This window comes from Lagenorhynchus albirostris, chromosome 5 (genome assembly GCF_949774975.1).
Source record: "Lagenorhynchus albirostris chromosome 5, mLagAlb1.1, whole genome shotgun sequence".
Taxonomy (NCBI): Eukaryota; Metazoa; Chordata; class Mammalia; order Artiodactyla; family Delphinidae; genus Lagenorhynchus; species Lagenorhynchus albirostris.
In genome coordinates, this window is record NC_083099.1 from 80175760 (window position 1) to 80188220 (window position 12461).

The window sequence follows — 12461 nt, forward strand, 5'->3', positions numbered from 1 at the left end:
TTGCTGGAGTCCTGCTTCAAATACAGAGTTGAGAGCTTTGTCTCATTTAAGTCAGCACACAGGCCTGGTTAAAGCATCAAACCCTCCATCTCTCTCAGGCTTGCACAGGTCACTCCTGACAATCATGAAGCAGAGGGCATCCGAAACAGATGAGACACTGCGTGTTGAAAGCATTCACATCAACACAAATTGATGAACTTCCAAAGTAAATACTGAATCTCTCTAATGGGCCAGATGGGGAGGCCACAAAAAGAATAAGACACAAGCCCTCACAAGTAGCCTGAGATCGTCCCCAGAAGACACACAATCACCACACAACAGGATCAGTGTGGTGAGAGGGCTAGAGACAGAAGGCTGTGGGTGTAGTGAGGAGCCTGAATGGTCAGAGCAGGTTTCATCTAGGAGATGCTACCTGAGCTGGGGCTCGAAAGGGAAAGAGGAGAGGGAAGAGCACTGAGGAATGAAGAAAGGGGGTGAGTATTCATTGTACATGATTAGAAGTGCAGCATGATCAATTTGCTCTTTGTAAAGATCACTCTGGAGGGCGATGAGGAAGGCAGTACTGGAATTAGAGGCACCAGATAGGAGGCTAATAAACAACATTCATTTAATATATACTGATTAAGTATCTCCTGTGTGCCCAGGCACCAGGCTAGGTTCTGTCTAGAGGAGAATAAAGGCAAGCAAATAGGCAACAACAAACTGGCACCATGTCAACTGCCATGCCTAGGAAATGAGAGGGCGCAGCTAGGAGCAGCCTCTCCTCAGACTTGAGTAGCTTGGATTGCAGAAATCCAGCTGAAACATACTTGGTGCAAAAAGGTAAAAGAATAACAGATTTGAAGGATATTTAGGAGGCAGAACCAACCAGCAGATGCTATTGGGACCTCACATATACCCCTCACTGTTCCCATGCGCCATACAGCTTGCCACCGCAAACATCTCTGAGACTTTACCTGAGGACACTCGTGTTTGGCTAGCGCAAGAGGCAGGCCAGGAAGCACCAGGGAGTTAGCACGCCTGGGAGTGGTCCTCCACCAACATCAGATAGAAGTCGGTGGGACAACTCTGAGTGCCTTACGCAGAGGACCCAGACGGACCGAGTCCCAACTGCCCACATTGGTAACATGCTCATTAACGCACCTTGTCCTGGCTCCCCCACCTTCCCTGTCTCACTTCCCCATTCTCCTAACAGTGCTTCCTGGAATCACCCCCCAAATAAACTACTTGCACTCAAATCCTTGTCTCAGAGTCCACTTTGGGGAACCCACCCTAAAACAAACAGAAAAAAACTTAGCGAAAGATCAGATGGTAAAAATGAAGACTCAATATGAGGCTATGAGATTTCTAATTTGGGAGACGCTGATGCCATCAACTGAGATCAAGACTCTTCAGGATAGGAAGAGGGGTAGATTTGGGGTGGGGGGCGAGGACAGAATAAGTTTGGAAAGACTGACCTTCAGGTACCCAAGGGACTGTTACCTCAAAATTCCCTGAGTACAAGGTTAAGACTCTTGACTTTGAAAAAAGTGAAACTGAGCAGAAAAGGGACTACACAAGAGGAGAAACCACCAAAAATGAATGTCACTTCTCCCTAAAGGGGAGTTACGTATCTTCCTTTGACCTAAGAGAATACAAAGCCCTAGCTATCTCTTCCAGCCGGTTTCTGTATTCTAGCTTCTCATAGTTGAAGGGACTCACTCCTTTAAAACCATACATCGCTCCCCACCAACAGCCAGCAATGGCAGCTGTAGAATCACTGTCTCCACCGTGGAAAAAGGCTCGGTGGGCAAGCTCCTCCCAGGAGTCTCCTGCAGCCAGGATGGCATCGTAGGCAATCATGGGGGCATCATGTCCACTGCTGCCGCCCCAGCCAGAGTAGCTCACGGAGGTGTAGAACTGATCCCTCTCCTTCACATCAAAAGGCTTGGGGAAGGTAGGGGCTGATCTGCCATCCCAAATCCCTCTGAGTTTTAGGTACTTTTTCCATTGGTCTTGGAAGTAAGACCTGTAGGAAGGAAAAAAATCTGCAGTCAATTGAAAAAATAAAGTCAAAAGCCATTAGGAAAGGTACCAGATAGATGTGTGAGCAGGGAAAGCTCCAAGATGACTTCAACTTCTGGTACTAAAATCATATGATATAAAAAAATCAAAATGAGCTCTAAGGGACATTCATTCAATAAATTTTTGCTAAGGAATGATGTCAATAAGGCATTGATACCTGTTGCTACATAAAGAAGATATACAGCAAGTTAAAGGTGAGAAATAAAGGTTTGTTTTTCCTGAGTTGAGAATCATGGCAAGTGTCAACTTTCAAGGGTGAACTTTATGTATTTAGCCTGTCATTATATATTTTATTTTATTATTTACTTTATATTATTTTCTTAACAAAAGTTGTACATATTCAAGGTTGTATGACATGATGATTTGATATACATATACATAATGAAATGATCACTACCATCAACCTAATTAACACATCATCTCCTTATACGGTTACTATTTTTTTTTAAGAGAGAACTTTGGAACATCATGACCATGGGTGATTTCATTAGAAAGCCTCAGTACGTGGGCCTCTCACTGTTGTGGTCTCTCCCATTGCGGAGCACAGGCTCCGGACGCGCAGGCTCAGCGGCCACGGCTCACGGGCCCAGCCGCTCCGCGGCATGTGGGATCTTCCCGGACCGGGGCACGAACCCGTGTCCCCTGCATCAGCAGGCAGACTCTCAACCACTGCACCACCAGGGAAGCCCTGGACCTTTTTATTCTAAGAAAGGGAACGTGAAATGAATTCAAGAAAAGGGGAAGATGTGGCCTTACCACTTATTAATTAGCTGCTGGAAAAACCTATCTCTAGATAATTTTAGCCAAGGATTTCACAGTATTGTGTGTCAAGACAACACTGAAAAAACAAGTTCCAGGAAATAAGCAGGGAAGTTCATCTCAGTAAAGAATAGCCATAGGGACTTCCCTGGTGGTCCAGTGGTTAAGACTCTGTGCTTCCACCGCAGGGGGCATGGGTTCGATCCCTGGTCAGGGAACTGAGATTCTGCATGCCACATGGTGTGGCCAGAAAAAAAAAAAGAACAGCCACAAAAACTATAGAGAACAGGATCCCTACACATGAGGGAAGCAGTGTAGCTGCCTTACTCCCTGAGGTCTTCACTTGGCGACCTGGTGGCCACCACCACTGGGACTGTACTTGAAATCCTTAGCAGGTGGGTGGGGAGGCAGCTGGATGCGGTGGACGACAGAACTGGATGGTGAGAACCAGGATGGTTGCTATGATCTATGAGTTTTAGGCATACACATGCACGCATGTGCACACACAGGTTCAACCATCTTCTAGCAGAAGCGTGCACCTACAAACTTACCAGTGTTGAAGATTCTGCTCCACGAAGTAGCCTGATTGGACAATGTACTTTTTAGCTTCCAGTAGCACCTCCATCAGTCCTTTTCCCCACTGCTGGGGAGGCTTGCCGTTCACAGCATAGGCTGTAAAAAGAGCAGACACGAGGGCTCCCAGGAAGCCTGTGGGATGGTGGTGGGTCATCCGGCCACTCTCGACGCTCACCTGGATCAGGGTGTCCAGCTGGCTGTGGTGAGGGAACCGGAGACCGATGCACATCGCCCGCACGGCAGCCCCGCAGCCACCCTCATGGCTGTTAAAGGGAATCCTCCAGCCATCGGCTTTGTCTGGCTCCAGCAGCATGGCGTTCTGCATTGAGGCGCCCCCTGGGGAGAGTCCGGTAGGGCATGGGGTCAGTGTACCCCAAAGCGAAGCCCCCACAGGATGAGAGAACCAAGCCCCATCTCCAGCTTTCCTTGATGGAAAGGGAAAGCGAAAAAGTATGATGATGAATGTCCCCAAACTCCAAACCCCAAATCCCAGAGCAACATTGTGTCTTACTTACACCAGAGTACTTATACTAGACGCCCCTAGGTTTATGGAGCGGGGAGCTTTTCATCAGGAGGTGTTATTGGCTGAATTGTATTCCCCAAAATTCATATGTTGAAGCCCTAACCCCTAGTACTTCGGAATGTGACTGTATTTGGAGATAGGGCAGAGATGATGAAGTTAAAGTGAGAATGTTAGGGTGGGCCCTAATTCAGTCTGATCAGTGTCCTAATAAGCAGAGGAAATTTGGAGACACAAAGAGACACCAGGAATGTGTGCTGTGAGAGGGCACAGCTAGAAGGAAACTGTCTGCAAGCCAAAGAGAAAGGTCTCCTTCAGAAGAAATGAAACCGACACCTTGATCTCAGGCTTCTGGCTTCCAAAACAGTGAGAAAATAAATGTCCGTTGTTTAAGCCAGCCGGTCTGAGGTTATTTTGTTACAGCAGGTCAAGCAAACTAATACAGGAGAAGCTGGGGGAAAGGCGATTCACATCAGCTGGTGGCCCAAGTGGCTGTAAAAAGTTCCCAAAGTGAGCAGGAACCACTTGTGAGCAAACTGGAACCAGAAAAGGGGTCTCTACACGACCTTTTCCAGTCTTCTTTAAAAAGAAAAAAAATTTCTTTATTAAAGAAAACTCAGAAGCTATAAATAAGTAAAACAAAAATAAGAAACTATAAATACCCCTATCACCCACATACAATGATTAACATCTTTGTGTATATTCTTCCAGACCTCTCCCAACAGAGATATACATATATACTTTTTTTTTACATATATACTTTTAATGAAAATGGGTTCAGAAATGAAATTGAGTTATTTATAGTGAGATGGATGGACCCAGAGTCTGTCATACAAAATGAAGTCAGAAAGAGAAAAACAAATACCGTATGCTAACACATATATATGGAATCTAAAAAAAAAAAAAAAGGTTATGAAGAACCTAGGGGCAGGATGGGAATAAAGACACAGACTTACTAGAGAATGGACTTGAGGACATGGGGAGGGGGAAGGGTAAGCTGGGACAAAGTGAGAGAGTGGCATGGACATATATACACTACCAAATGTAAAATAGATAGCTAATGGGAAGCAGCCACATAGCACAGGGAGATCAGCTTGGTGCTTTGTGACCACCTAGAGGGGTGGGATAGGGAGGGTGGGAGGGAGGGAGACGCAAGAGGGAAGAGATATGAGGATATATGTATATGTATAGCTGATTCACTTTGTTATAAAGCAGAAACTAACACATCATTGTAAAGCAATTATACTCCAATAAAGATGTTTAAAAAAAAAAAAGAAAGAAAATGGGTTCATAAGATAGTGTTTTGTAACCTAATTTTTTTTACTTAATATACAATATCTTTCCATATTGGTAAATAGTTATCTGCATAATTTAAATGGCTGCAGATGTGTCACCATAATTAAATAAATTACAGAACATTCAGGTTGTTTCTATTTCTGAAACAACTATAAAAACTAATGTCTCCTTGATATTTAAATCTCATTCAATATTTTTAATGATTTCCTTGGGCCTGTTTATTCTCCACTTGCCCAGGACCTCCACTGGCTGCTCTCACCTGGTGCCCGGCCATTCATGTCTCCCATGCAGTCTTGGTAATGCTTAGCAAGGATGGAATACAGGTGAGCCAAGTCCGAGACTTTGCTGGCTTCCAGGAGAGCGTCTGCCGTGGCCAGATGCATCACCGTGTCATCACTGACTCTCCACCTCTCCACATCTATGGCATCCAAACCGCCAAGCTGGGCCAGCTGCCTGTGAATCTTTTCCCCATTCCGGAGGAACTCCCACTTCCCATTGAAGTACCCCAAGGCATCTCCAGCTGCACTCAGCACCATGGCTGCCACATACTTCTTGATCAGTTCCCCGCTCATGGTGAGGCCGTCTCTGGGGGAATATAAAGACACACAGAGGATGGGGAGAAAAAAAAAAATCAGAAAAAATAATAGCCCTATCTACATTTTACTGAGCACTCACACCTTGCAGGCACAGTATTAAGGACATCTCATTTAATCCCCACAACTGCTCTATGGGGAGTGGAATAGGCCCATTTTACAGATGAGTAAATCAGCCACGCAGTATCAGAAATGTTATGTGACTTAGGTCACAGAGCTAATTAATGGCAGGGCTGGCATTCCAACTTAGATCCATCTGACTCCAAAGCCCACAATTTAACTACGGTTCCATCTTTGCCTCTCCGTGGGTGGCAAGCCCATTAAATTCTGCAAGTCAAACCAAGCTTGTCATTTTCTCTTTTTGGTTTGAAATTTGGCCTTGGAATGCATTCCTCCTTTACTTAAATATTAACACTTTCCATTGGTATCACAATGCACTGTTTGCAAAGCACCCGCACATCCTGCCTCATAAGTAGGCCCGGATTACAGTATGCACTTCACAGATATTGCAGCACTATTTACAATAGCCAGGTCATGGAAGCAACCTAAATGCCCATCGACAGACAAATGGATAAAGAAGATGTGGTACATATATACAATGGAATATTACTCAGCCATAAAAGTGAAAGAAATTGGGTCATTTGTTGAGACGTGGATGGATCTAGAGACTGTCATACAGAGTGAAGTCAGAAAGAGAAAAACAAATATCGTATATTAACGCATATATGTGGAACCTAGAAAAATGGTACAGATGAACCAGTTTGCAGGGCAGAAACAGAGACACAGATGTAGAGAACAAATGCATGGACACCAAGGGGGGAAGCAGCAGGGTGGTGGTGGTGGTGGTGTGATGAACTGGGCGATTGGGATTGACATGTATACACTGATGTGTATAAAACTGATGACTAATAAGAACCTGCTGTATAAAAAAATTAATAAAATTACAAAAAACAAAAACAGAAAGCAGGGTCAGAGAGGGTAAATTCACAGAAGCAATAAATGGAGGCACTGGGACCCAAATCTTCTGATTCTGGGCCCTTGACTCAGCACAGACCTACTTACCTTGAGCAACCTCTTTGTGCTTCACCCTCCATACCTGTAAAGTGGTGGCAAAAACAGCAACAACCTCGTGGGTTTGTTATGAGGGATAAGTGAATTAATTTTTATAAAGCACCTAGAACAGTGCTTTGCACATAGTAAGCAGTATTTTTATTATTCATACACAACCAGGGAAAATGATTTTTCTATTAATTGAACTAGAAGACTGTACTTTCTCCCACAACCTTCCTTTCAACAGCAATATTTAAATTTTGTTTTCCTTCTAAATGATTGAGTTCTAGAGTCCCGGGGTCTCAGCGAACACTCTCTCCATGAATCTAATCCCCAGTAAAGTGCTGGTTTCCCTGTCGGTGCGTTTCCAGTTCCCCATTGTGCCCTATAGCCTGTAGCGTTCACCTCCAAAGCCCTCCACTGTCTGCTCCCACTCTATCAGCCACTCTACTTGCCCTGACCAGGAGAACACTTGCAAACGCTGGTGGGCCAGCTCATCCTCCCTCAGCTCAAGTTCTTTCCCCATCCAAGATGCCTTCCTCTCCTCCTCTTCCCTAAAATCTATTTACTCAGGGTTAAGTTCAAGTCATTGGGCTTCCAAGAGTCCTCCTCCAGCTGCACTGCTGTGGGCCAGGAAATACAGACTGGCAAGCACCTGAGAAAAATGATGACAGACTGAGCAGACCATTACTGAGTTACTGATCACGCTGAGTTAACTGGTTCCCAAAGGCTATTTGTAAAACATTACTTACATTTTATTTTATTTATTTATTTTTTGCTGTACTCGGGCCTCTCACTGCTGTGGCCTCTCCCATTGCGGAGCACAGGCTCGGGACGCGCAGGCTCAGCGGCCATGGCTCACGGGCCCAGCCGCTCCGCGGCCTGTGGGATCTTCCCGGATCGGGGCACGAACCCGTGTCCCCTGCATCGGCAGGCGGACTCTCAACCACTGCGCCACCAGGGAAGCCCTACTTACATATTTTATTGTTTATAAATGATGCTTAGGAACTGGCGTTCTGGGCTGATAGTCCTGGCTCTGCCCAGAATCAGGTGTGTGATTGTGGACAAGCCACCCATCCTGGATCTCAACCTTCCCATGGTAAATTGGATTGCGGGGCAGGAGGGGAGCTAGCGAGGCATCCTGGGCTCCTGTCTCTGCGCTGAGTGCTTCAGAGCCCAAGCTTAGTTGGCTTCTGAAGATCAATCTTTAACCCTCTATACCCTCTTCCAAAGTCCTCAGCTTCTTTTCTGTAATTCCTCTGGCTCCACCCGAATGTGTTTTTATGAGTTTTGAGTGAGGCTAGGGGCGATGACCACCTCGTTCTGTGGGGAAATTTCCTTTAGCTTTGACACCGTACTGCTCTGGCCTCCCGCTCTCAGAACGCTGATATTCTCTAAACTCCTCTTAACTTTTCCAGTTTATAGGCTCATCCCCGAACTATAAATTCACAACTGAGATCTGGGCAGCTGCTTCCCGGCAGTCCTCTGCTATTTTGGGGGAGGGGGGCGGTGGGGAGCAGGCGAGTGGGGAACAGGTCCAGGCCCGACAAGGGGTGGGGGGTGGCCCCCGGGGCACCGCGGGGGAGGAGCGCGCGGGGGACGCGGGCGAGGAGGGTGGGGAGGAGGGGCGGGCGGCACTGGTCGCCAGCAGGATAGGAGCGCGGGTGTGGGAGCCGACAGCGGGGAGGAGTACCTGGTGGCCGCGAGGCGGGCACGACGCGCGGGCTCAGGGCGGGGCCGGGCGCGGGGAAGTCTGGGTGCGAGGAGGCCCAGGGCGGACCCTGCCGCGGGGCCCGCGGACCACGCCCAGGTTCAACGTAGCTGGACGAGTGCCGGGCGCAGCTTTCGGCTCGGGCGAGGCGCGGAGCCTTCTGCGCCGGAGCCAGGTGGCGCGACCCGCGTCACCGGCGCCCTCAGCTCCGGAGGGCGCCGGGGAGCACCAGGCGCCGCGAATTGGCGCTGCTCCGGTCCCCACCCCACCCCACGCTTTTGAGAGACTGTTGGAGACTCACGTGTGACCCCGGGTTGACGCCTCGGCCTTTCCTCCAGTCCAGCTCCTCTGGGCAGTGAACAGCGTGTGGCCCCTGACTCGGAAAAGGGTGTTCAGTGTGTGCGCGGCCTTTGTCACGGTCTGGGCCCCTCACGCATAAAATGGGACAATAATAGTACCTACCTCTTAGGTTGGTTGTTAGAATTTAATTAATTTTAACTCTTGTCATTTGTTTGGTTGCAGAATAGAATTTTTTCATCCTGATAGCAAAGAAAAGCAAAGAAAAACTAAGAGTATTTTTGTCTGAATAAATATCATCTGAAAAATACTAGAATCACCATATGCAAGTATTCTATATACTTCTCAAGAATTTTGATTTGCTGTGCTTATCTTTCTCACCACAGGCATTAAACACCTACTGTGTACCAGGTGGTTGCTAGGTCCTGGCACAGACCTGCTCTCATGGACTGCACCCAGCTGAGTGATCTCATCTTAGCCTGTCGATTTGTTTGTTTTTTAATAAAATGTTCCTTTTTTATGATAAAAAAATAATGCATACTTCCAGTAGAAAAGTTGAGAAAACTTTTAGAAATCTCTCTTAAAAAACACATCTCTCAGGGACTTCCCTGGTGGTGCAGTGCTTAAGAATCCACCTGCCGATGCAGGGGACACGGCTTGGAACCCTGGTCCGGGAAGATCCCACACGCCAGGGAGCAACTACACCCGTGAGCCACAACTACTGAGCCCGCGTGCTGCAACTACTGAAGCCCACGCGCCTAGAGCCCATGCTTCACAAGAGAAGCCACCACAGTGAGAAGCCCGCGCACCACAACAAAGAGTAGCCCCTGCTCGCCGCAACTAGAGAAAAGCCCACGTGCAGCAACAAAGACCCAACGCAGCCAAAACTAACTAACTAACTAAATAAAAACTCTCATGTGTTCACAAAGATAAATGTTTCTGGATTTCTTTGCAGAATTGTTTCTCATAGCAGAAAATTGGAAATAACCTCAATCTCTGTTTAGAGTGGAGAATGAGATTCCTTCTCCTAAATTAGGGCATAATTATGAATAAATTATTCATAATTATGAATCATTTTAATTACCTTTCCAAAAAGGTAGACATTTAAATCAGTAGACTTTGGGTAAATAATCAGGCTCACAAGGAAAGAGCTTGGAGACATTTTGTTAAGTAAAAAAATCAAGTTTTCGAGTGAGTAATATACATGGTCTATTTATGGAAGAAAAAAGAGCTCTGTGTGTGTGTGTGTGTGTGTGTGTGTGTGTGTGTGTAAAATGACTGAAAGAATACATGTCACATTGTTAGTAACGATTATAATTACCTCTCAGGAGGCTAATGGGAGGGTTTGCTGGGAGTAGGGAGAGAGAGAAGGGGAAATTTTTCACATTAAGAATTTTTCTTTTACATGTAGAAAGAAATTTTAGAAAGCACAGGAAAAAAAAACACATTCCACCACTCAGATTTTAAATACTTACAATATTTTATGCACATTAAAAAAAATTGGATCATTTTGTATATACAATTTTATATCCTTTTTTTTAACCACTGAGCTTCATTTCACATTGTAAGCGTTTCTCTGTGTCATTTGTGATAGTATCATTACTATAATTGAATCCAAATGTTCAGATAAGGTAATGCCTCTAGGGTAAACTCCCTTTCATGTTGATACCAAGAAATATGAGGCTCTGATGTTCAGTTCCTCTCCAACCCATACCATGGCCAAGGCTAGTTCAACAGAAGGAAAACAGAAGCATAGATAACTGAAAAACAGGAGATTAAACAAATCTTTGCCACTTCGTGGGCCTGAATGTGTAAATACCATGCCACCATGCCTCATTAAGTCATGAGAGCTAAAATTAAAAAAAAAAAAAAGAGCTAACAGGAAATGGTTAATAGACAGGGCCCCTTGAACTCTGCAGCAAACACAAAATAACAAAACGTTTCAAAGGAAAAACAGACCACAGAATAGGACCACAATACACACCTGTTAAAATGATTTAAAGTGGGGAAAAAATGAAGTAGAGGCTTTTTAGAAGAAAGCTAGTCCAGGAGAAATAGGAAGCCCAAAGTGGCTGTTCACATACATATGCTGTATCATGCACTCACTTCAGAAGACTTAGTGAGCATCTGTGGTGGTTAATTTTATGTATCAACTTGGCTAGGAAATAGTACCCAGATATTTGGTCAAACATTTTCTAGATGTTTCTGTGAAGATATTTTTAAGCTGAGATTAACATTAAAATCAGTAGACGTGGAGCCAGCTGATTATCTTCCATGTAAGCGGCGCTTAACCTATTCAGTTGAAGGCCTTAATTGAAAAGAGACTGCTCTCACCCAAGGAAGAAGAAATTCTACCAGCAGACTGTCTTCAGATGGAGCTGCTACTTCAACCCTTAACCTGCGTCTGCAGCCTGCTGGCCTAGCCTGCAGATTTTGGACTTGCCAACCTCCACAATCTCATGAGCTAATTCTTTAAAATCAATCTTTCCCTCTTTCCATATATGTATTGGTCCTGTTTCTCCAGAGAACCCTGACTAATACGGCATATAAAATGTGCTAGACACTTTGCTAGGCACTCCATGCAGCTACTGAGGTAGGGCAAGAATCACACAAATAGAGGAGACTTCATAGGGTGTAATGACATTAGGCCACGAGCACTGTGACAAAGGAGAATGTGAAGGTGCAAGGTGGGCAAATATGAGAGAGACATTATCAGCTTACAGCGTTCACAGAGGCATCTAGAGAAAATTAGGTCTGGGCTAATTTTTAAAGAACAATTAAAAGACAAACTAAAATTTCCAGAAGCCCAGAAATAACCGGAGCAGCTAGGGCACAAGAGAAGCAAAGATTTTTAAAAAATAGTAAAAGTAAAAGCAAAGACTCAAGTTTAGGTTGACGTTTCCTCCCCAGTGATGCACGGTTGCTCGGTGCCACCTCAGTCCTGAGGCGTGAGTTATTTTCCAGTCGGGCCTGTCACCGGGTTATGAGAGCGGTCACGGTCTTAAGCTTTCTCCTTTCCGTCTTACTGAATCATTTCCGAACACATCTTCCGTAAGATTGAGCACCAGCTTTGCACGATGGAAATCAGGTATCCGCTTGAAGGATTTTAAAGAAGGCTAGGAAAGAACTTGAAGATCAGCTTATCAACAGGCTCTCTGGACACTAGTCCCAAAGTACTTTTTAAAAATAGAATCCATATGTACATAAGAGCAAAGTTTAAATCACAACATGTTAGCGTCAGAAGGAATATTTGCACAACCTGTTACTATATAGTGAGGAAACTGAGCCCCAGTGAAGTGAAGAGAGTTCCTTAGGGTCACACAAGCAGAGGGAAGGAGGCCTGGAGTCCACTGTCTCTGAACTCTCAGTCCAGGACTTCTTCCATTCTCTGTACTGCCATTTACACAAGCTTTGAAATGATACGATAGACTAAACCCTGAGTTCATTAACGCTCTGAACCTCCTGAATCTGATTTTTAAAATATTTCATGCTCCTTCCAAAAGAGGCCTCTGCTTTATGACAGTGTAAAAGCAGCATTTAAAGAAAGTTCTAAGATATGTGCTGTAATTCTAATAAACAGGCAGTAATCAAATAT

At 45.3% G+C, this 12461-nt stretch overlaps 1 protein-coding gene across 4 annotated transcripts; it reads right to left on the reverse strand.

The window, feature by feature from the left end:
- On the reverse strand, positions 1 to 9050 carry ADPRH (ADP-ribosylarginine hydrolase). Of its 4 annotated transcripts, XM_060150548.1 has the most exons (6): positions 9032 to 9050; positions 8871 to 8942; positions 6871 to 6904; positions 5475 to 5800; positions 3375 to 3735; positions 1 to 2008 (listed from the first exon to the last, which is right to left on the reverse strand). In XM_060150548.1, the coding sequence occupies exons 3-6, from the start codon at positions 6900 to 6902 to the stop codon at positions 1606 to 1608; spliced, it is 1122 nt and encodes a 373-aa protein (XP_060006531.1). In that variant the 5' UTR covers positions 6903 to 6904; positions 8871 to 8942; positions 9032 to 9050; the 3' UTR covers positions 1 to 1605. The 4 variants fall into 4 exon arrangements, with proteins under 4 accessions (XP_060006531.1, XP_060006530.1, XP_060006532.1 ...); XM_060150547.1 differs by lacking the exons at positions 8871 to 8942; positions 9032 to 9050 and adding an exon at positions 8552 to 8789; XM_060150549.1 differs by lacking the exons at positions 6871 to 6904; positions 8871 to 8942; positions 9032 to 9050 and adding an exon at positions 8552 to 8788.
- Between the last annotated feature and the right edge of the window lie 3411 nt (positions 9051 to 12461).

Bases quoted from the DNA above. Each gene is read 5' to 3' on its own strand.
- ADPRH (XM_060150548.1), bottom strand. From the start codon at position 6,902: ATGGAGGGTGAAGCACAAAGAGGTTGCTCAAG. The intron at 5,801-6,870 runs GTAAGTAGGTCT...ATATTCCCCCAG, and splicing joins GCACAAAGAGGTTGCTCAAG to AGACGGCCTCACCATGAGCG. The intron at 2,009-3,374 runs GTAAGTTTGTAG...TCCTTCCTACAG, and splicing joins GAGCAGAATCTTCAACACTG to GTCTTACTTCCAAGACCAAT.